General features: G+C 41.9%; 1 protein-coding gene and 1 non-coding gene across 2 annotated transcripts in view; one reads left to right on the forward strand and one right to left on the reverse strand.

Moving 5' to 3' along the window:
* The window catches only part of DCDC2C (doublecortin domain containing 2C), a gene marked incomplete at its 5' end in the record, with an annotated part of 154,517 nt that overhangs the window by 25,362 nt on the left and 103,580 nt on the right, over positions 1 to 25,575 (forward strand). The window contains 2 exons of the mRNA XM_004609419.2: positions 5,243 to 5,319; positions 16,477 to 16,605. Of these exons, the coding sequence (XP_004609476.2) occupies positions 5,243 to 5,319; positions 16,477 to 16,605 (206 nt within the window). The remainder of the gene's footprint in view (positions 1 to 5,242; positions 5,320 to 16,476; positions 16,606 to 25,575) is intronic.
* Positions 7,133 to 7,204, reverse strand: TRNAG-UCC (transfer RNA glycine (anticodon UCC)). The gene has a single exon. It is a non-coding gene; the product is annotated as a tRNA-Gly (tRNA).

Below are 25,575 nucleotides of genomic sequence, written 5' to 3' on the forward strand. Positions count from 1 at the left end.
CATCCCTTCACCAGTGCCCATATTCCCCACCAGAAACCCTAGTATACCCCCCGCCCCCACCCCCTGCCCCCTACTGTATAACTAATGAATTTCACTTCATTTTTTCTTTACCTTGATTACATTCCATAATTCAACACAAAACTCACTATAGTTGTTGGAGTTTCCACCCAAGAGAGACAGACCTACTACATTTGATAATTAGTTTTTCATTGCTGGAAATGAAGAGATATGTAGCCCCACTGCTACAAGTACATAACTCTCTCTCTCTCTCTCTCTCTCTCTTTTTTTCCTTTTTCCTTTTCCCTTTTTTTGTTTCTTTTTCCCCCTCATCCCCCTTCCCGTGCCTCATAGTATGGTGTACACCACGCTGCGTCGGCCAGCGTGGGGCTTTTGCTTAGTTCACAGTCCAGAGAGGTGGCTGCTACATTAAAAACCTTCAATATTTCAACAAAAACTTACTGTTATTATTTGGAGTTTCTCCCCCAAGTCAGACCTGTTCAAATGGAACCATTTCACACTGCTGACAATTATAAATGTTAAGTCACATCCGAGCGGTTTTGGATTTCTGTATAAAGTCCAGGGAAAATTCTGCCAGAAATTACATAGCCCAGCTCACAGTCCCAGTGCATTGCTGTAAGAAGTCTCTGAATTCAAAGTCTTTAGGCGCAGAGGGTCCGATTCGCGCTCAGCGGCTCTGGATTTATCTGGGCCGAGGGCGTGCCGGTTACCCCCCCTTCCCATGAGTTCCTGGGAGCCCCAAAAGTAAAAACCAAATACCTGTGGGTTTGGAGTCACAGAAGATGGCGCCTGCCACGTGGGTGCCACCAGGCCGCTGCTTTCCGTGCAGGAAGGCAGGGTGGGGAGGAAAAAATTCCACCCCCAGCAGCACAGATTGTAGCCCAGTTCGGTGTCCCAGTGCATCGCTATCGGATGCTGCGCTGGATGCCCGAATGTGTTACATCTCTGGAATCAAAGTCTTTAGGCGCAGAGGGTCCGATTCGCTCTCAGCGGCTCCGGATTTATCTGGGCCGAGGGCGTGCCGGTTACGCCCCCTTCCCATGAGTTCCTGGGAACCCCAAAAGTAAAAACCGAATACCTGTGGGTTTGGAGTCACAGAAGATGGCGCCTGCCACGTGGGTGCCGCCAGGCCGCTGCTTTCTGTGCAGGAAGACAGGGTGGTTTGTTATATTTTTATTAAATATCTATACCAAATATTTCAGCTAGTGGGGCCTTTGCCTTGCCCGTGACCAACCCGGGTTCGATTCCTCCATCTCTCTCGAAGAGCCCGGCAAGCTACTGAGGGTATCTCACCCGCATGGCAGAGCCTGGCAAGTTATTTGTGGCGTATTCAATATGCCAAAAACAGTAACAACAAGTCTCACAATGGAGACGTTATTGGTGCCCGCTCAAGGAAATCAATGAGCAATGAGATGACAGTATTACAGTGATACAATGATATAGTTAAAAAATATTAGTGGGAAAATTGAAGACACTTCTTAAGAGACTTTAGCTTAGTTTAAGAATTTACCAAAAATAAACCAGAATACTTTGATACATAAAATAATCATGTAACTGATTTATAAAAGGCTTAACTATAATACATTTGAAGTTATGTTATATTAAAATAAAGGATAAGGAAATTAGGCTTAGGATGGTGGCTCTTGGATCTTGACTTTTTACCATCATGTGATGTTGGTTCAATTAAATGAAGAAAAATGTTGGGCTGGAGAGATAGTACAGGGGTCAAGGCACATTCTTTGCACTCAGCCAACTCTAGTTCAATCCCTGGCACAGCATATAGTCCTCAGTACTGCCAGGAGTGATCCCTGAGGAATGATCTTTGAGCACAGAGCCAGGAGTAAGTGCCTAGCTTACTCATCACCAGGTGTGTTACCCCACCTCCCCTCCCTGCCTTCTTCCAAAGTCTTTGGTATCACTGAAACTTAAGGACTTGTATTGTTGCATCTTATAAATTGTAATCTCAAATTTTGGTAGGATTGGGGGAAAAAACCTTTCCAGTAATTTCTACAAGCAATTTTTTTTTTTAAAAATGAGATACAGTCACAAAGCTTTCATGATTGAGTTTCAGTCATAGAATTATCAAACACCCATCCCTCCACCAGTGCACATTTCCCACCACAAATGTCCCCAGGATCCCTCCTACCACCCCTACCCGATCCCACCTGCTGCCTCTATGGCAGACAATTTCCCCCACATTCTCTCTCTACTTTAGGGCATTATGGTCAACAACACAGATGCTGAGAGGCTATCCTGTTTGGTCCTTTATCTACTTTCGGCACACATCTCCACTATGAACTCTCCTTATGAAGACTGTGTTCTGATGTTACTTTTTGAGTGGACATATCTCTTAAATTACAAAGCAATTACACCATTAATTTAGACCTTATTTATCTCAAGTTGTCATGGGGAGAGAAGGAAGTAATTCTCTGAGGTGAATTTTCCAGTTAAGTGCATCTATTCTTGAGTTAACACAGAGTTTTAATTTTTAAAGTTTTATAATCTATTTTATTTAACCAATACATATTTAATATCACATTAACTAACAAAATATAATTAATAAACCATTTAATTATTTTTGTTACTATTTAATATTCTAATTTTATATACAGTATGTAGGATGGATGGATGGATACTGGATATAAAATATTTTTATATCCAGTATGCGGGCTGGAGCGATAGCACAGCGAGTAGGGCATTTGCCTTGCACGTGGCTGACCTGGTTTGATTCCTCCGTCCCTCTATGCTGCCGAGAGTATCTCAGCAAGCTGCTGATAGTATCTCGCCCACACCGCAGAGCCTGGAAAGCTACCTGTGGTGTATTCTATATGCCAAAGACAGTAACAACAAATCTCACAGTGGAGATGTTACTGTTACTGGTGCCCACTCAAGCACATCAATGAGCAATGGGATGACAGTGATAGTGATAGTTTATATCCAGTACGTAGTCAAAAATTGCAGAAAAATCTTAAATCACATTTTAAGTGCTAATTAATCACATGGATATATTGACTATCAAATCTTACAGTGAAGTTCTGTAGACCATTCAAAAAGAGATGGACAATGAATAAGCACATGGACACTTTATTTATTTATTTATTTTATTTTATCACCATGTGGAAAGTTACAAAATTCTCAGGTTTATGTCTCAGTTATACCGTATTCAAACACCATCCCTTCACCAGTGCCCATATTCCACCACCAAAATCCCCAGTATACCCCCCCGACATGAACACATTTGAATGTCAAATTGTTATGAAATATTGAAATTTTAAAAATTATATTTAAATTTGGTGACTTGATTACAATAGCGTAAGTGTTTATGTACAAAGCTACTGCATTCTACCATCACCAAAATCCTCCACTATTTTCCTTATCATTTCTTGTACACCTCTTCCTGGTTGGTTTTCAGGATAACCATTCCCCCACTGATTGGTTATCTCAGTTGTGCCATCAAAGACCAAGTACTTGTTATCATTTGATATCATTTGTTTTATTTCTCTATATGCCACAAATGAATGAGACCATCCATATTTTTCTTCTTCCTTCTACTTGTTTCACTTAACATGATGCCCTTGGTTCTATCACAACACCACGTGTTAAAGAAGCTCCTTGCTCCACTACATAATTTTTTGCTCTTTTATTGAAGATAAACTGATCATATTCCTGAGGGTCTATTTCTGGATTTTCTTTTTGATTATTTTTGGGCCATATTTGGGAATGCTCAGGGGCAATTCTTGGCTCTATGCTCTTCCTGTAGTGCTCAGAGAACTATAGGGGAATGTTGGGGATTGAAACTGGATCCGCTGGGGTGCAAGGTAAGGACCCTACCTGCTGGACTCTTCTCCCGCAACTTTCTCTGGATTTTCACTCTGTTCATTAATCTAAGGATGTATCTTTATTATACTGTCACACCATTTTAATTACCACTGTTAATATTCACTTTGCTAAAAACTACAGTAAAATATTTTTAAAATTTTTTTATGACCGTGACACTTAATAGAATTTTTGGAAAATATAATATGACCTCTATGATTTGAGATTACCTGCATGCGTAATTTTCTTGGTTATTTTGGGGAACGAATGCAAATAAATATAATGCAGTTCCTGATGCATAAGAGACATTGGATAAATATAGAAGTTACTAAGGAAATAAGCCAAGGGTAATTGAAAATATCTTGTAGCATTGGTTTAAATTTGTTGTAATAGCTCGCTGTTGGTTTAAGAGCTCTAAAACCAATTGACTCCTTCAACTTCCCAGGGCAGGTGAGTGACATGGTTTTGAAACTGTCATCATGATTAGACAGTAACAGAAAACCACATGTGTTTGACACTTCTTAGGAGATTAATAAATGGAGTACAGTGAAAAATCCAGAATCACATATTTAGCTACTGGAGTTATTTAATTAGGCAGGTGATATCAGGGCTAATGAGTCATTAACACATAAAAAGAGCAATTAGCTCATTGTTTCCATAATTTTATGCAATCAAGCAGAATGCAGTTCTCAGGATGGCTTTATTTAGAATTTGCATAGGTTAATTTCTGTTGTATTCTTTCAAAGTAGGTCAGGAAATTCATACCAGTTTATTTTAGTGTCACTTATTTTTCACGATTAGTACATATATGTGTATAAAATACATAATTAATATTGCATATTACATATAGATTGACAACAGAAAACTATTGCAATTGTGTAAATGAGCTTTAGAGACACTCTTTTTCTGACATACTTCCTGAAGGAAGCATCAGGGCTCTTTTTCATATCATTTATTCACTCATCAGTCATTTTTATTCAGAATCTTGACCTAATCAGTGAGCTCCTACTGAAGGCCACTCCCTGTTCAGGCACTAGGGCAGCTTCATGAATATGATAATCAAGCCCTACTGTTATATTCTGCAAAGCGGAATCCATATTAATCAAACAAACGGATATAAAAACATTGGGCAATGTTGAGTGCATTTCACACTTGGACTATTCATTGAACCTGAATCACATGGCTTACAAATCTCTCACAATTTCCCTGTTTTGTATCCAAATTCCCACCATCTCCATAGCTCAGAATTCAGCTTCCTTGAGTCCACTGGGACTCTCCCCTGAATACTTTATCAGAGGTACACCTTCCCACCTCAATCATGTTTTAGGTGGGCACCGTGCACACTATTGTTACATAACAAGTATCTGCTTGAACTAACTTCTGAGGCCTATTTGTATTTTTTTTCCAGATTAAACCAGTGGTACATTCTGATATAAATGTACCTTCTAAGTGGCAGTCGTATCAGCGTTTATCCCGTCACATAAAGTGAGTACAGCATTGCAGATGAGAAATCACCTCTGTCAGAGCTTCTTGGAGACAATACTTTTTACTCTCTCCGGGATTTGTGGATTTAGCTGTAGTCTTGCTTGTTGGTGTTCAGGGACCACCAGAGCCACAAATATTTTTTTTTTCTGGGGGGGGGGTGGCGGATATCCTGGAATACTGGGAATTGAACTCAGGGTTTTGCACAGTGGAACATATATGTGTCATCGTTTAAACCGCCTTTTGGTACCTCTTTAAGGAGAATACTTGCAGACTGTGTTGTGGGGTACCCATCCCTCCTTTATTATCACTTTGATGGCTAATTCTTCCAGGGATGATCTCCCCAAGTCACCCTGTCAAGTATTCTCTCAGTGCTTTATTACAGTAGAGCCATCCAATGCCCAGCCATGTTTAAGGCACATTTTAATCACAGCTTAGTTTATGGGGTTTTATTATTTTTTTAAATCAAGGAGTTGCTATATATTGGAAGGAAACAATTTCTCCCTCTGTGAGCTTCTGTTACCAATGATCCCACAAGGTTATAGCATGATATCATGTCTCAAACAAGTGCTAAGGACTAGAATGTGTTCGAGTCTGGAATCCTGCTGTCCAGGAAATTTTCTGCTTTTCCTCTCAAGCACTCTGTGGACATTACACATTTTTCTTTCTCTGAATTCATTTTCTCCCTGGTAGACTGAGAACCAAGAATATCTTCCCCAAGCATGGGAGAATGAATGAGAAACATTTCCAAGAGTCTGCCTGGTACTTGTCATGAAAGAGGAATTAGCCAAATGGTGGCTCTTCTTCCTAATTCTTGTATTGTGTTGTTTAGGGATAAGTTTTTTAATATGAGGTGAAAGATAGTGCATGCTCTCCTTCCCTTCCTCTTTACCTCCCTCCCTGCTTCCCTCCCTCTCTCCTTCCCTTTACTCCCCTCCCCTCATCTCCTCTCACCTTCCTTCCTTCCTTACAAATCTCTCATAATTGCCCTGATTTGTATCCAAATTCCAATAGCTTCAAATTCCCATCTCCATAGCTCAGAATTCAGCTTCCTTGAGTCCACTGGGACTCTCCCCTGAAAACTTAATCAGAGGTACCCTTCCTTCCTTCCTTCCTTCCTTCCTTCCTTCCTTCCTTCCTTCCTTCCTTCCTTCCTTCCTTCCTTCCTTCCTTCCTTCCTTCCTTCCTTCCTTCCTTCCTTCCTTCCTTCCTCCCTCCCTCCCTCCCTCCCTCCCTCCCTCCCTCCCTCCCTCCCTCCCTCCCTTCCTTCCTTCCTTCCTTCCTTCCTTCCTTCCTTCCTTCCTTCCTTCCTTCCTTCCTTCCTTCCTTCCTTCCTTCCTTCTCTCCCTCCCTCCCTCCCCTCCCTCTCTCCCTCCTCCTTCCTTCCTTCTTTCCTTCCGTTCTTCATCATTTGAATCAATTTTCCTAAGACTTCAAAAAAATTAGAGGAATGTTTCTAAATGCATGCTATAAGGCCAATATTATTCTGATATTAAAGTCAAATAAATGCTATTCCACAAAATCCCAAATAAGTCCTGACTTATTTGGGATGAATATAGATGCCAAAATTCTCAAGAAAATACTAGCAAATTAATTTCAACAATTAATCAAAAGGATCATGCATCATGATTGAGTGGGGTTTATTCAGACTTGCAAAGATAGTTCAACATATTCATGTCAATCAGTATAATACACTATCTCAATAGAGAATGCCACATGGGTGGAGAAGGTATTGGGGGTTGAACCTAGGACCTCAGGTATGTGAAGTAGAAACTCTACCACTGAACCACCTCCTCGGCCCCAAAGTTTAACCAGATGCATTGGCTGGGAATCGAACCCGGGTCAACTGCTTGGAAGGCAGCTATGCTCACCACTATACCACCAATGCCACGGGCTGGAGTAATAGCAAAGCAAGTAGGGTGTTTGCCTTGGACGTGGCTGACTCAGGTTCAATTCCTCTGTCCCTCTTGGAGAGCCTGGCAAGCTACCCGTGGCGTATTCGATATGCCAAAAACAGTAGCAACAAATCTCATAATGGAGACGTTACTGGTGCCCACTCGAGCAAATTGATGAGCAACGTGATAACAGTGATACAATGACAGTGATTTAAATAAAAGGAAAGACACAAATAATATTAATATATACAGAGAAAGCATTAGAAAAGATTCAGTACCCATTTGTGATTGAAACTTTAAATTAAATAGGGACAGAAACTTTAAATAGTTTAGCATAATAAGGTCCATATTCTATAAACCCACAGCTCCCACCATATTCAATAGAATTAAACTGCAAGTTTTTTTTCTTGAGTATCAGAAATAAGGCAAGTTTCTTCAGCATTCTCACTTCATTCCCATTAGTGTTATAGGTCTTTGCCAGAGCTAGTATACAATAACTAGAAATAAAAGAAAACTATATTGGAAAAGAAGTGAAGCTATCAATAACAAATAATAAGATCACACACACATGCATGTGCACACACACATGTGTGCACATACCACAAAGACATTAAAATTCATTAGAAACACTCAGTATAGCAATGTGATTGGTTATAAAAATCAATGTATAAAAATTGATTGAGTTCCTACATGTAAATAGTGAATGAGAAGAAGAAATTAGACAGAAATTGCATTTACAAAATGCATTTAAAAACAAACTGCCTACGAAAATTTAACAAAGAAGGTAAAGGACTTGTGCAATGTAAACTTCAAAATACTGCTAAAAAATAGATCAAGACATTAGCAGATGGAGAGACATTCCATGTACATGGGTGGAGACAATATAGTCAAAATTACCATTTTATCAATATTGAATGTAAAGTTAAATAAAATCCCAATGCAAACTTCAATGATTTTTTAAAAGAAAATTGTATATAAAGCAGTGAAGTTTTTGTAGAATCAGGAAAGACCGGAAAAGAAAAATGATGGCATCATATTATCTGACTTAAAAATCATACTACAAATTGATGGTAACTGCCTGATATTATGATACAAACCCCATACAGATCAAGGAAATAAAATTTAAAATCAGAAATCAACATATACAGTTATCATTATTCAATTTATCACAAAAAGTAAGACTTTACAACAGCAAAGGGCGAGTTTCTTCAACAAATGGCAGTAAAAAAGCTGAACAGCTACATGCAAATAAAAATAAAGCTGGCGGTTGGGGATGGGAGAGAGAGTATAGCCTTAGCACTTGCCGTGCAGGTAGCTGATCTAGTTCTGTACCAAGCAACACATATGGCCTATGAGCACCAACAGGAGTCATTCCTGAGCACAGAGCCAGAATGAGCCCTTGAGCATTGCTGGGTGTGGCAAACCAAAACAAAAGAGTAAATAAAAAAATAAATGAAAAGAATGCTGGGTTACTCTACTCTAATATACAAAAGTAAATACAAAATGGATTAAGGCCTCTATGTATGACCTGAAGTCATAAAGGACATAGGCTAACAGGGAAAAGGTTTCACTAGTGTTGGTGTTAGGATTGAATATAATTAGGACTACATTAAATTGAAAAGTTTTCATGCTGTCAAAAAAATATAAGTAGAATGAAAGTCTCTCAGACTCTAAGCTTGCAATTTTCTAATTTGTAAATTAGAAATTGCATTTCTTTTATTTCCTTTATAAAAATAAAAAATTCATTGATAATTTTACATGTATATATATATGCAAAGTAGATAAGTGAGGAGTAGGGAAGGACCAGCTACAGTAAATAAGTGAGGAGTAGGGAGGGGCCAGCTACAGAAGATAAGTGAGGAGTCAGAAGGAGGCCCCCTCCCTACATGCCACCCACATGGCAGAGCCTGGCAAGCTACCTGTGGCATATTCGATATGCCAAAACAGTAACAAAAATGGTCCTCTTTCCCCTAACCATGGAAGAGCCCCCATTACGGCAGCATTGAGAAGGACGAGCAAGGAGAGACAGATAAAATCTCAGGGCCGAACTAGGCTGCCCAAACGAAGAAGGACCAAAATGACTGTCTGCACTTTTAATGCACGTATACTGGCATCAGAAGCATGCATCAAGGACATAATGGTGCAAGCACAGAAGATTAAGTTTGACGTAATTGGATTGATGGAGATGAGAAGGCATCAAACACATCACACCGTTTTCAACACTGTAGAAGAACTGTTCCTGGGAACATGCGACAGTAAAGTCATCAACATTGCTGGTGTCCTTGTCAATATGAACTTGGCCATGAGCATTGATTTGTTCAAATGCCTAACAACCCGAATCTGATGCTTAAGTTTGAATAGATGTGGCTTATTGCTGGCAGTTTTTATCTTCATCGTCTACACACCAACATCCAACTATGATGAAGAACAAATTGAGAAGTTCTACATGGAGTTGGAAAAGTTCTATAAAGAAGACCACACCTTCTACAAGGTCATTGTCAGTGATTTTAATGCCAAGATAGGACCTAGAAGGTCACCCAAAGAATTCCGCATCTGGATCCACGGCCTAGAATGGAACGAACAGGGTGAGAGACTGTCTGAGTTCATCATGTTGGCCAAGACCATCTATGGTAATTTGCAGTTCCAGAGACCGACTCTAAATGTTGGATATGGGAGTCTCCCAGTGGACAGTTCCACAATGAAATTGACCACATCATATATAATCGACGGTTTTGCCTGACCAATGTTGCTGTTGTCCTGAAATTCCAAACAAGATCAGATCATTGTCTCCTTCATGTGAAATTTTACATCACAGAGCAGGGAGAAAGGACTGCAAAGTTTAAGAAGAGAACTCCCAGAACAACCACCAACTGGGAGCTTTTTGGCACTATTGCGGCAGCATGGGAAGATGCCGTCATTGACAACATCAACGGGGAATATAATCGACTGGTTCAGCACCTCCATGATTGTGCAAGGAACGCCGTGAGGGAAATAGAAAGCCACAAAAAAACGCCTGTCTTCAGAAATTCTCGAGTTCATTTGCCAACGTGGTTTGGCACGAGCCTCAGGCAATCACAAACTAACGTCTGAGCTCGAAAAGCTGTGCAGAGAAGTGATAAAGGAAGATCTCAAAGAGAGAACAGCAGCAGTGTTGGCCAATGCAGCAGATGCTGGGAGAAATATTCGCAATGCCCTCCTGTCCTTCATCAACTATAAGACCAAGATGACTGCCCTCTGACATCCTGATGGATCTATCACATCTTCTAGAGGGGCAGTGGAGAAGGTTATCCACTACTTCTACTCAGATCTCTTCAACAGCCACGTCCACCTGCCCACATACCAAATTGCACAGGATGGATATGTTCCAAGCATTCTACCTTCTGAAATCCAACACACCATTTCGTTGGTAAAGAAGCATACAGATAAGGTCAGACCCAAGCACCCGAAGAATCTGCCACCAGTACTCATCAATACACTGGTTCCTGATGTTCCACTTGCTCTCAGTGGAATGAACATCTCCAAATATAGCAGTTATGTGTACCTAGGTTGAGAACTCAACATGACAAACGACCTGGCACCTGAGCTGTGCAGGAGGAAGAGAGTGGAAGAGAGTGGTGTGGAACTCCTTCAAGAGTGTCAAAGTTGTTAAGAGGATGAAGAACTTCCAGCTCTGGGCACATCTTTTTGACTCCACCTGCACTAATTCCTTCCTGCACTAACATACACCTCAGAGATCTGGGTCCTATGAAAACAGGATGAGAACGCTATTCAGGTCTCCCAAAGAGGAATCGAAAGAGCTATGCTTGGAGTATCACCTTTCACTGAAGTGAGAGAAGGAATCCCGAGTTCCGACCTCAACTGATGATTGAGAATCAGGGATGCTGCCTTGTTTGCCAAGGCGTCAAAAATCAGATGGGCCGGACACGTAATGTGATTCAGAGATGGCCGCGGTACTAGAGCCATTACCGACTGGATTCCACAGGACGTCGTCAAAAGAATGTGTGGCCGCCCACCTATGAGATGATCAGATTTCTTCATCAAGACCCTGAACAAATGGTTTGAGGCTCTTCGTGTTCCTGGAGCGAGCAGACACCATTGGGCTACACTAGCACGTGACAGGGAAGAATGGAGACATTACTGGTGCCCACTCCAGCAAATCAATGAGCAACAGGATGACAAGTGATACAAGTGATATACGCAGAACTTTTATAAAAGGTGAAACCTGAATAAGTATAAAAAATAAAATAAAAATCACTCACTAGCTACAACCACTCTTAACATTGGGGAGCATCTATTTTCTTTCTGTTGCAGGACTATTTTTCTTTGGCTTGCTATGTAGGTTATACATCAGACTTATAGGTATAGAATATCTTAAAATATTTTCCCTTTGTGCCTGCTATTGTGATTGTGTGTGTGTATCTGTGTGTCTGTGTGAATGTGTGTGTGTTTGTTTTGGGTCCACACCTGGTGATGTTCGAGGCTTACTCCTGACTCTGCATTCAGTGATCAATCCTAGTAGAGCTTGGGGCACCATATGTGGTGCAGATTGTCAGGGATTGAACCTTAGTTGGCCATGTGCAAAATAAGCACCCTGCCCACTGTGCTATCATCTGTCTCTGTGTTTTTAATAGCAGTAATTATATTTATTTTCCCCATAAAGTAAATCTTCACACTAACTTTAAATGGCAGCATAATTAATTATTGAATGGCTACATGACAATTTATTTCATCATTTTGTCATAGCTGAAAATTTAGGTTGTTTTATTAAATAAAACCACACACATACAAAAATCTTTCCATGTAACTCTCTGTCACATTTCTGTGGATTGGACTCATGGATTAGAAAGATTAGTGATAGATTTGGAAACCCTGTCCAGAGCAGACAGAGGGACAGAGACAAATAAAGTAAAGGAAATAGGAGTTTATTGGGGTGCGCTCCAAGGGTGAACTCCATGAACCTCGGATGAGGCTGGTGTAGAGCCTGGGAGAAACTAAGGGGGCTTTTAAGTTGTCTTGGGTGGGAAAGGGAACCAAGACTCGTGGAACCAATGCATATCTGTAGCACGGTTGACGGTGAGGAAGCATGGAATGCAGCCTGGTGGCCTCCCGCTGCCACGTGGGTCTTAAGTTCTGTCTTCCATGCTGGAGACAGGGTGATCCCTGGTTCCGGGAATGCTGCTGTCTCATCAGCCGGTCATTGGGTCCCGGTTGCCATTTTATCCGAGCAAACCTTGCAATTAAGTCAGTGATTGTAGGATAACATAGCCTCAGGTAGTTTAGGTTTATTGGGTTACTTTCTTTACGGTGCTCCCATTCCTCTGTGTTTATTTATAGCTTCTTTCTTAGTGTTCTGTTGACTTGTAAATATTGTTTTTCTCTTCTCCTTGAGTCCTTTGCATAGTTTATTCAGAGCCATGTCCTTTTGTATGGATAGAGGAAGACTGTAGCAAATGCTATGCTTTTGTAACCTGGGAGTCATTTGACTCTACATGATATTTTCCTCCTGGGCATCTGTTCTCTTGACCTAAGTCTCCGCTGCCCTTACTTCCTAGCACCCCCAAAAGCAGGGTCCTGACGAGGGACGAGATGGACCCAGGGCAATCGGTGAGTTGTGTGCTACCCTGGCATCGAGATGGGCCTGGCCAAAGTGCCTAATGCTTAACTATAAGTTAAGAGCTTGATCATGGACAAATGTTGTCATGATCCAAACAGTGATAATTAGATTTGGACTCTGCTAGGGTGAGGAATGATTAATCTGGCCTAAATACTGTAGTCTGAGTCTGTGGCAAGATGTTGCCAGGAGAGCTGCCTTGCAAGCCTCAATATATCTCTTGCTATGTCCATACAAAAAATAACTAGTATTAAGATGTTAATGAGTGTTTGGAATAAGGAGAGGAGAAAAAACCCTTAAGAGGTATTTTGCCTACTGGCAGTCAGGAAGGGTTTTGGAATATCCCTAGGTTGTGTTCCCTTTGAACCTTACAGTCCTCAGGAAGGGCTTTCTTATGTTGATTTTGCTACCTGGCAGTGTGTAACATAGGGGCAAGGGTGAGAGAGGAAAAAGGGAGGAGAGAGATGGGAGAAAGGCTGCAGTAGATCCAGAGAGAGGACGGAGCTAGGAGTGCAGGAGATGAGAAAGAGGGAAGATTGAATAAATGGTAACTAATCAGCAACAGGCTTGGTCCTCGTTCTTCCTTCGCCTGTCCTTGGCCAACGGCCGTTCCGATCCAGCCCATACACAGTGGTTACAGAGCACCGAACGCGGACAGTGAGACAGAGCCGCCCGGAGAGCTCTCGAGTGCACACGCCCATTGGCGTGCCTTAGTTTTTTTACAAGTGATTATTGATCCCCACACTCTTGTAGATCTACATTACTAGTTGTCCCGTGGGAAAATTGTGCCCCTTTCTAGGTCCATCAACATTGTCTGCATGTCTGTATTCATCTTCCAGAAGCACAGGTATTTTTGGGAGGCGGGGCACATTTCGGTCCTTAATAGCTTGTCTGGTTTCTCATTCAGAAAAAGAATATATGTTGAATAACTTAAAAATAGCAAAATTACAGCGAAGTTTTTTTATTTGTGGCTGCTCAGAAGGCCAGGGACACTTTTAGCAATTATCTGCCAACTGTGCCTGTGGTTCAAATCAAGGTCCCAAGGGGGCAGTGCTGTTCAGGCCATGTGGTGTTGGGATTACCTGGTCCACTCCTGACGGTGCTGAGGGGCCTGCAGAGCTGTACTAAGCAGTGCTTGAGGACCTTGTGATGCCCAGGATTAAATGGGCTGGCCACATGCAAGGCATGAGACTTGACTCTCTGTGTCTCTAGCTCCAAGCACAACTGTTAAAAGACTTACTGTGAGTAGTAACCTGTTTTTGAAAAGTCTTCTGACTTAAGCCATTAGAAACATTGTAACAAATCTTTATTGCAGTACTAATCTTATATAGAAAAAAATGTGATCTAACAGGCATAGAGCATTCCATTCCTTTCTAGGGTGTGTTTGGGGGCACTATCCTAAGGATGTAAGAATGTAGAGTCTGGGTTGATTGGAAGTTTTGTGTCACAGACCTTTGCAGAGAAATTGGCTTCTTTTTATTGTGCACAAGTGTTAAATTAACATTTATATTTTATCTAGGATAGATATATTTCTTTAACTTTAGTGATTTTATTTTAAAGAGAAAATAGGACTGGAGAGATAGCAGAACAGGATGTTTGCCTTGCTTGCGACTGACCGGGGTTTGACCCCCGGCATCCCATATGGTCCCCTGAACACCACCAAGATAATTCCTGAGTGCAGAGCCAGGAATTATATTGCCGGTTGTGACTCAAAAAGCAAAAGAAAAAAAAAAAGAAAAAAAAATCCAAACCAAACCAAACCAAAAAGACCCCAATAAAAATAGCAGTAAGTAACAACATAAAAATGAAAAAGAAGCAGATTGTAAAATTCAGTTGTATTTAAAAATACTATTATTTCTAGACTTAAGCTTCATGATTGTTCTAATATGAATCACAGAATTTGAGACTGTTGTCAGGTGCCTTCCACAAAATATTAGGACTCATTAACTTCCTAATTTCCTTTAATTGAATCACCATAAATGACAAAGTTGCAAAGTTAATCAAGATTTTCAGATCTACAGTGTTCCCACATGAGTCCCTTCACCAGTGTGCACTTCCCTCCACCAATGTCTTCAGTTTCCCTCCTTCCCCCATAGAGGCAGGCACATTTTTCTGTTTTCCTTCCCTCCACTCCCCTTATAGGCACAGTGGTTTAGAATACTGTTACTGATGAAGTATCATGCACATCACTTTACCTCCATTCAGCACCTAGTCCTGATCCTGAGTGATCACTTTCCTTTATCACTGTTTATCATGGTCTCTTCTCCAACATATACCGCACGCCCTTCACCCTGCCCCCAAGTTTCCTAGTAAGGTCCAGTTCTCCTGATCTTTGTTTCTATTTCCTTTGGGCTTTAGTTGTCCCTGATTATGTTTTTTTATATCAAGCATATGAGTAAGATCACTCTGTGTCTATCCCTCTACATCTGACCCACCTCACTTAGCCTATTGCACTCCATATTCATCTACGTATAAGCAAATTGTAAAAGGCTTCATCTTTTCTTATGGTCTAATAGACATATTTTCTTTATTCAGTCATCTGTTCTTGGGCGTTTGGCTTATTTCCAGATTTTCCCTATTTTCTATGAATAGTGTTGCTATAAACATAAGAATACAATTTTTTTTAAATAGAGTTTTTGGAGTCTTGAGTAGATACTAAGAATTGAAATTACTGGGTCACATGAAAGCTCAATTCCTAGTTTTTTGAGGAATGTCTTTGTTGTCTTCCAAAAAGTCTGGACCAGTTTATTTCAAGCAATAATTAGGGTCCCCTCATTAACTTCTGAGAATGAAAACTTTGGATTGTACTTGGAAAATGGAAATGCCAATCTTTATCCTCCTGCCTCAACACACAGGAAAAAAATATTTTAAAAATAACCTCACTGGGATCTGTAAATCTTCCTTAAAAATGCAAGTGTGAAATTGTTTCTATTATCATTTCAATAGATTTATATTATTTCCTTTAGGACACTGTCTTGGCTACATGAGAAGGGAAAATAACTTTCTTTTGAAAGGTAAACATTTCCAAAGGAACACAGTTTTCTTCCATTTTTTAATATCGTGGTGAAGCATGCTTTTAAAAAGCATAGAGTTGTTTTTCTTTTCATCTGGGTGTTTTATGTTCTAGGAATCATCATTGCTTGGTGTCATTGCTACTTCAAAGCTGGAAGGTTTTCCTACAGAAGATGGAAGCTTCTGTAGAGTGGGGTGAGGGTTGTGAGGTTGTTCAGGGTGTTACGGTGGCTTTCCAGCATTTTCTTTACAAATCTAAAGTGCTACTGAAAACAAATTATCAAATGCTTCCTTCCCAGCAGGTCCAACTCTTGGGGGGGGGGAGGAAACTCCAAATAATAATAGTGAGTTTTTTGTTTAAATGTAATCAAAGTAAAGTGAAATTTATCAGCTACACAGGTGGGGTGGGGGGCTAGGGAGCTGGGGGGGCTGGGGGGGTTTACTGTGGTTCTTGGTGGTGGAATATGTGCACTGGTGAAGGGATGGGTGTTCGAGCTTATGTAACTGAGACTTAAGCCTGAAAGCTTTGTAACTTTCCACATGGTGATTCAATAAAAAATAAAGAAAAGAAAAAAAAGAGAAACATATCTGTTAACTGTAAAAAAAAATAAAGTGCTACTGAATGTTTTTTCAATTTTGCAGTGTTTTCACAAATGGAAAATTACGTATCCCACCTGTAAAGATTATTATACCCAGATTCACAATGCAGGATTGGAGTAATGTGCTGGGCACAGTTGGAGAAAAAGTCTTTCCTTCTGGAGGTGTTCGAAGGTAAGGTTCTCTTTTATCTGTAGAACAGTTTGAGTTGTAGCTGTTCTCTGTGTGGTGCGAACAGCTTAAGAAGACTAAGACCAACACCCTGACGTTGTTAATGAGCCAACATTAATCTTTGTACAGCTGGTTGAGTGAGCTGCCTAGTCAGAGGTCACGAGAAGCTGTATGGAGAACTAGTGTCTGCTTTGAAACTCAGTTGTTGACTGGGAAAACGAATTCTATGAGGGGAGAAGAGAGCATGGGGCCATAAGCAGACCTGGGGCATAAACTCTTTGCTACCTCCATCTGTGTTGCAGTGAAGATGCTTAACTTCCTTGGTTTGGAGGTGGAGGGGCTTGGGCACTTTCCAAGTATTGTTATAGTAGGCAGGTACAGGTGCTCAGGCAAACAGGATGGAAAGCAAGGAACTGAGATCAAATGGCGGAATTTTAAAAAGATTTTATTTTAGGGAAGGAAAAGGAAAGGAAAAGAATGAAGAGAACCTTCTAGATTATGGGAGGGGTCTCCTGAGGTAGAATTCCAGAGAAAGCAGAAACCTGTCCTCTTTCACACCTTTTTAACAAAAGGGGAGGTGCTGGGTAAGCATTCTTTACTGTGTTCTAAGAATGTGGGCCATTAAAATAGGGGTGAGACATCACTAGTCATCAGGGAGATGCAAATCAAAACAACAATGAGATATCATCTCACACCACAGAGACTGGTACACATTCAAAAAGAACAAAAGCAACCAGTGCTGGCATGGATGTGGGGAAAAAAGGGACGCTCCTTCACTCTTGGCGGGAATGCCGACTGGTCCAGCCTTTCTGGAAAACAATATGGACAGTCCTTCAAAAACTAGAAATTGAGCTTCCACATGACTCTGCATTACCACTTCTGGGGACATATCCTGAGGATGCAAAAAAGGACAGTAGAAATGACATCTGTACTTATATATTCATTGCAGCACTGTTCACAATAGCCAAAATATGGAAACAACTTGAGTGCCCTAAAACAGATGACTGGTTAAAGAAACTTCGGTACATCTACACAATGGAATACTATGCAGCTGTTAGGAGAGATAAAGTCATGAAATTTGCTTATAAATGGATAAACATGGAGAGTATCATGCTAAGTGAAATGAGTCAGAAAGAGAGGGACAGACATAGAGGGACTGTACTCATTTGTGGAGTGTAGGGTAGCATCACATGAGGCTGACACCCAAGGACGGTAGATACAAGGGCCAGGGGATTGCCCCATAGCTGGAAGACTGCTTCATGAGTGGAGGGAAGAAGGCAGATGGAATAGAGAAGAGATTACTAAGAAAATGATGGCTGGAGGAATCAGTCGAGATGGAAGATATGTGCTGAAAGTAGATAATGGACCAAACATGATGACCTCTCAGTGTCTGTGTTGCAAGCTATAATGCCCAAAAGTAGAGAGAGAGTATGGGGAATATTGTCTGCCATAGAGGCAGGGAGGGTGGGGAAGGGGGTTATACCCAGGATATTGGTGGTGGGGAATGTGCACTGGTGGAGGGATGGGTGTTTGATCATTGTGAGATTGTAACCCAAACATGAAAGCATGTAACTATCTCACGGTGATTCAATAAAATAAAAAAAATTAAAAAATAGGAGTGAGAATGTTAAGACCATTATCTTCTGGTGTTTGGTCATTAAGATTGTTAGGACAATGGAAATATGGACTGTACTCAATATATATATAGAGAATAATGGGAATATCATTAGCTACTTAGATGGGGGGTGGGATGGGAGGGGGGTGTATTGGGGTTCTTGGTGGTGGAACGGGTGCACTGGTGAAGGGATGGTGGTTTAATCAGTATTTGACTGACTTAAACCTGAAAGCTTTGTTTTTTTTTCTCTTTTTTTCACGGTAGTTCAATAAAATATTTCTTTAAAAAAAAAGATTGTTAGGACATCTAGATTATTGGTCATCTATGTTATTGTGCAGAATTTAGGTCATCCAGAAAATTAGGCATCATCAAGGCTTACTCTTGTGACATTCTATACCAATATTTCCTTTCATTAGGGCCATACTCCTGATCTTGCCCTACCTACTTCCCTGTGTCTCTATCAGGAGGCCCAGGGGCCCCTCCTGGCCACCAAGGCCTGCAGCTCAGTGTGAGTGTCTGATGATGCAGGGTCACATGAGTCCTGACTGCTCAGAGGCCGCCAGGACTGCAGCTGGTGCATATGGAGACCATGTGGTCCTGGGAACCAGATTGGGGTTGGCTACATGTAAGGGCACGCACCTTATCTTCTGTACTGTGTTTTTTTTCATTCAAGTGCTTGTGTCTACATCTGGAAATCTGGAAAGAAAAATACCCCCACTTTTTCAAGAATTATAATATTTCTTAGGTGCTTAAATAGTACTTGGTGCAGAGAGAACACGGAAGAGGGCTATTGATTCAGATGATGAAGAAACACAGGGTTTGAGGAAAATACTGCAGCGGGATTTTATTGTTATTTATTTCATTATTTAGTTTGGACCTTCTAAGAGGTACTCAGAAGATCCGGGTGTCCCTTCCAATGATTCTTGGCTGGCCAGGCCAGGGTAGTTAATGTCAGAACTTGCAGATGCAGTGCTGCCCAGGGCCTGTGTTGCTGAGGACCACTAGGGCCTAGTGGTACTCAGGGGCCTCCCAGCGATGCTTTGGTCTGTGGTTGCCAAAAATTGAACCAGGGTCATGAGTTTGTAAGATATATGTCTTAACCCCTTTACTCTCTCCCTGGCCTCTACACGGAGTCTTTTTAGCGAGGACTGAGGTTGGAACAATTGTCAAATAACCAGACCATAAAGGCTTCCCGGGTGGCAAGTGACTTGTAATCTCATCACCTCCAGATCCTGTATGTATTGTTGAAAGCGCACGTGACAATCTTTTATTTTTTTTATTTATTTATTTTTTATTTTTATTTTTTTGCTTTTTGGGTCACACCGGGCGATGCACAGGGGTCACTCCTGGCTCATGCACTCAGGAATCACTCCTGGCGGTGCTCAGGGGACCATATGGGATGCTGGGATTCGAACCCGGGTCGGCCGCGTGCAAGGCAAACGCCCTACCCTCTGTGCTATCTCTCCAGCCCCAATCTTTTATTTTTTAAGATACTTTTATTTTTAATGAACCACAGTGATGTATAGTTACAGACTTATAAACGTTCATGATTACATTCCAGTCATACAGTGATCGAGTACCCATCCCTCCACCAGTGCCCATTCTCCACCTCCAATGTTCCCAGTACCCCTCCCAAGCCTCCCTCCCCCCCAACTCTGTGGCAGGCACATTCTCTTTAACTCTCTCTCTCCTTTTGGGTGTTAGTGTTTGCAATACAGGTACTAAGTGGTCGCCATGGTCAGTCCATAGTCTACTTGCAGCACACATCTTCCATCCTAAGCGAGCCCTTCAAGCATCATTTGCTTGGTGGTCTGTTGAATGAGGGTCTCTTTTCCCTCATATCGGTGATATCACTGATGGTTGTTTTTGATGTGTGCCTATCTTTCTGGTATGAGGTGATATCTTGTAGTTGTTTTGATTGCATTTCCCTGATGGTGAGTGATATGGCGAAGTTTTTCATATCCCTTTTGGCCATTTGTTTTCTTCTTTGAGGAAATTTCTGTTCATCTTTTCTCCTTGTTTTTTTTCATAAGGTTGCTTCATGTTTTTTTTTAAATTTTATTGAGCCATGGTGAGATAGTTAACAAAGTTTCCATTTTTGATATTCAGCTATACAATGATTGATCACCCATCCCTCCACCAGTGCAAACTTTCCACCACCAATATCTTCATTATCCCCTCCACTTCCATCCCAGTCCTTACACTGCCTCTACAGCAGACAATTTCTCAGATACTCTCTCTCTAGTTTTGGGCATTACATTTTGCTCGGATATTCCCACCACTATTCAGGCCTGCCTTCCAGGGGCAGATGCTAGATCATTTATTTTCCATTTTTCACTTTGCATAGCAGGAAAGTTTGCGTGACTGCATAAGTGGAATAGTCCTGGTATCCCCATGCCAGAGCCATGTTTGTAGAAGCTCATGGTCACCAGGATTCCTTCTGGAGAAGGCAGGGAGACTGCATCTACTCCATCTGGGACCTCCCGATGATATCGGCTCGGTCTGGGGCCTGGAGAATTCTCTGGTGTTATGGTGCCCACCAGGACTCTTAACTCTGTGTGTGGCAAGATGGCACCGGAGGAGGGATGAGAGCATGTTTTTTGGCTTCAGGGCATACTGGGGACCGGGAAAGAACTGCCTGGTTCCAGTGCCATCATGTGGTTCAGATGAATAGTTCTGGTACCCACATATTGGAGCCATGCTTGTAGTAGCTCATGGTCACTGGGATTCCTTCTGGAGAAGGCAGGGAGATGGCACCTGCTCCATCTGGGGCCTTCCTGTGATATCGGCTCTGTCTGGGGCCCGGAGAATTCTCTGGTGTTGTGGTGCCCGCCAGGACTGTTAACTGCTGTGTGCAGCAAGATGGCCCAGTGCTTTATGTTTCTTGGATAGTAACCCTTTTTCAGATTATGGTGGGAAAATAATTTCTCCCAATCTGTGTGTTATCTTTGTATTCTGGTCATCATTTCCTTTGAGGTGCCGAAGCTTCTAGTTGAATGCAATTCCATCTGTTTATCTTTGCTTCCATTTACTTGGTCAGTGGCATTTCTTCTTTGAATAGTCACCAAGTTCAGTGTCATGGAGAATTATTTCTATGTTTTCCTCTATGTATCTTATTGAACTATACTTGATTTTGAAGTCTTTAATCAATTTTTATTTGACTTTTATGCATGAATGGACATGTTCCTAAACCGCACGGCCGCTTTTGTGGCTGTGCCACACATCATAAGACACTTCCTACTCATTTTCCGTAATTACACCATATTCGATTGGAAGCAAGATAGCGCCAGAGCTACCTGAACCCCTTGTGCTTTCCCGAACCTGGCTCGCCATATCTTGCCTTCGACAACATGTGCTCGGCATGCCCAGCATGGAACTCTATGCATGATTCCTGATGAACTTCACCGGCTGTTTTGAAAGAGTCAGTGGAACATGGAGAAACCATGGCAGCGGCCGCAGCATCACCACCTGCCCCAACAGGGCTGAGTCGTAGTGCTGTCGGACATAGAGCCATGACGGCAGTGTGCACAGTGGCTCATCCACTGTGGGGTGCTGTCAGCCAACCACCAGGTGACCTGGGACTCGGCGCAGGTGTTCAACGTGGCGCAGACCCTCCTCGATAGGGTCCTGCTCAACAGGACCTCAACGGGACCCTGCCAAGTGCTCAACAACCTTTGGGCACACTCCATCAACCTGGAGGAGATCAACCTGAGGCTGCAAATGTTCCAGGTGCTGCCTAGAGATGCAGGCAGGTGCATGTTTGTGAGTGTGCAGATCGTTACAACATACCAGTCGACCAAAAGTTTACATTCGGTAGATTGGAAACACCTGTAAAGGCGATTAGAGGCCGTCCCAAAAGCTTACGTCCCTTTCAAAGAGCCTGGCAAGCTACCAAGAGTATCTCGCTTGCATGGAAGAGCCTGGCAAACTACCTGTTGCTTATTCGATATGCCAAAAACAGTAACAATGATGGTCCTCATTCCCTTGATCCTGAAAGAGCCCCCGATACGCCATTGGGCTACCCTAGTACGCGACAGGGATGAATGGAGACATTACTGGCGCCCACTCAAGCAAATCGATGAATAACAGGATGACAGTGATATAGTGATATTATCTCATTCCCCACTTCCTTTTAGGAAAATCTTGCAGGTTCATATTCCAGGTTGTATCTTTCACCTAATTTCTGTTCTGCTATTGTGCTCTTTCCTCCTATTATTCTAGTTTCAAATGTTTATCTTTGACATTTTTCTGTAATGGCAAGGGGCTCTTTTTTCATATTGACAATATTGTCACCCTTTAAAATATTTAAAAAATTTATTTTATTTATTTTTTTTTTGCTTATTTGGGGTTATACTAGCAATGATCAGTGGTTCCTTCTGGCTCTGCACTCAAGAATTACTCCTGGAGGTGCTTGGGGGACCATATAGGATACTGGGTATAGAACCTGGGTTGAACCTGGGTTGGCCGTGTTCAAGGTTCTCTACCTGCTACACTATCACTCTGGCCCCTATATCCTCTATTTTAAAATAAAAAAGTGATGTTTATGAATGAGATATGGACTGGAGCGATAGCACAGTGGGTATGGCATTTGCCTTACATGCAGCCGACCTGGGTTCGATTCCTCCATCCCTCTTGGAGAGCACAGCAAGTTACTGAGAGTATCCTGCCCACACAGCAGAACCTGGAAAGCTACCATGGCATATTTGATATGCCAAAAACAGTAACAACAAGTCTCACATTGGAGGTGTTAATGGTGCCCACTTGAGCAAAAACCAATGAACAACAGGAGGACAGTGTTACAGTGCTGTGAATGAGATATTATCTCACACCAGTGAGAATGATGTCTATCTAAAAGACTGGAAATATCCAGTGTTAGAGATGTGGTGAGAAGGAGACCTTATTCACTGTTAGTAGGAATGTCATTTGGGTCAACCTCTGTGGAATGCAATATGGAGATTTCTCAAAAAAAGTAAGACTAGAGCTCCCATATAACTCAGATGCCACTTCTTGGCACCTATCCTTTAAACACAAAACATTAATATGGAAGAGTTAATGTACACTTAGGTTCATTGCCACATGTAGTACAATAGACAGGATATGGAAACAACTTGAATGTCCACAAACAGATGAAAGGATAAAGAAGTTATGGCATATATATATGCCATATATATATATATATATACAGTAGGAGATTGTGCAGGTGTAGGGAAAGATGAAATCATGCAATTTCCCACCACAGGGCTGGAACTAAAGTATGTCATGCTGAATGAAGTAGTCAGAAGGAAAATGACAGATACAGAATGACTTATCTCAAAGTTGGGTTATAAGGATAGGGAGCAAAGGAGCCACAGATGGCCAAAGACAACAGAACTGGAGAGTCCACAGAACTGAACTTACCTAGTACTGGCAGAGGGGTGAGTAGAGAGACCCAGGGAACAGAGGTGAAGGAAGCAGGCACCCTGGTGCTTTGGGCAGTGCTGGAACAACATAGACATGAAACTATTAGCAGTAATGTGAAGCATGATACCTTGTAAAAAATACAAAGGATGTGCATGTGGGAGGGTGTGATGTGTGTTGTGTTGTGTTGTTCGAGGGCTCTCGAGGCGGCGGTCTCTTTCTCGCCGCTTGCGTTCAGTGCTCTTGAGCTACTGTGTATGGACTGAATTGGGAAGGCTCCTCCTTTTGTTCTGCTTCTGTGTGTGCCGCTGTGCTCTCTTCTGTCTGTCTCTCTGTCTCTGCCTCTGTCTCCGTACTCTCTCCTCTGGTCTCTTCCAACCTCTCTCTGTCTCTACTTCTGTGTCTTCTCTCACCACCTCTGTGTCTTCTGTCTTGCCTCTGTGTTTTCTCTCCACTTCTGTCTCTTCTCCTTGCTTCTGTCTTACCCCTCCCTTCTCTTCTGTGTCTTCTCTTCTTCTTCTGGTACAGTGTTAGTTTATATAGCAATCACATAGGGCAATAACACAAAGGTGGGTTGAACATTAACAAATCACAAAGAGGGGTAAGACCACTTCTCCAGGAAATTAACAAATCTCATCTAAGGAGATTACTCCAGATTACTAGGAAATCTGCTCAAGGGTGGGATCCAAACAAGGGTGTGTTGTTTTCTTCTTTCCTCAGTGAATAATCCACTTAAATAGTTGTAGTAAATCTACTGCAAATGTTTCTAACAATGTCATTCTATATTAGCACAGTAAGAGATATATCAGACTTAAAGTTTAGTTCTTCCTGAGGACATCTCACTATATATTCCAGACCAGTCCTCAGGTCAGGTTAGTCTTTCTAACAGCAGTAGGGTCCTAGTCTCATCGTTACTTTTGGATCATGACAGCATTTGTCTATGACCAAGCTCTCAACTTATAGTTGAGTATTGTGGCACTTTGGTCTGCCCTTTTCTATGCCAGGGTAGCTCACAGCTTGCCCTGGGTCCATTCCGTTCCTCATCGGGACCCTGCTTTTGGGTGCTAGGAACAAGGGCAACTAAGTCGAGAAATGCCCAGGAGTAAATAGTATTGGAGTCAATCAGCTCCCAAGTTACAAAGCATAACATTAACTGTCTTCCTGTGTCCATACAGAAAGGACATTGCTTTAAGGTAAACTAAGTTCCCTTTGGCAAGGCTGAAAGGACAAACCCAATGTTATCTTATAATAACTTACTATAATTTTTCATGTTTATGTTAAATTCTTGGTCCGTATGTTCCAAGATATTTGCTTCTGCTGGAATCTGCCAACAACTCTACTCTTTAGAACTTTGCTTTCCAGCCCCAGGGGAAGAGACTATGGGTGGAGCAACCCTGGAGATTGGTCAGTATCTCATCTTCCTCAGTAGCCCCTGCTCAGGACCTTTCCTGATAGGCTTCCCCGAGGGACACTAGCTCTGGTTTCTGAACCCTCTCATAGGACAGGTCGTGTTTTCCAAGACAGTGATACAAGAGCTATATTCAGAAAACAGAAGGCTTCTACTCCACATCACAAACTTACTGCTCACAGATAGTACCTGTTCTCAGGTGGGGTCATTCCAGGTCTCCCATCTTGGGAGCTCCCCTTCTAAAGTTTCTCTAAAGCTAGGACCTCAGATAGGACCCTAGGAGTAGCATCAGCATCAGGAAAAGGAGGCGGTGGTGAGGGAGAAGGAGGAGTTGGAGAAAGAGGAGGAGATCAGGTGTGAGAAAGAAAAGCTCAGAACCGACATAGGTTTAGAGTCAAGAACTTGGACCCTCTGTGTATTAATAAGCCTTCCAGGTGATTCTAATACACACTAAGCACAGATGGAGAATGATGAATGAGGGGGAAGCATGCACTTTGTACATTCTACCTTTTCAATATGCCTGTGTTCCTTCTCTTCTTTCCACTCCTACACT

Source organism: Sorex araneus, chromosome X (genome assembly GCF_027595985.1).
Source record: "Sorex araneus isolate mSorAra2 chromosome X, mSorAra2.pri, whole genome shotgun sequence".
In the NCBI taxonomy this organism is placed as follows: domain Eukaryota; kingdom Metazoa; phylum Chordata; class Mammalia; order Eulipotyphla; family Soricidae; genus Sorex; species Sorex araneus.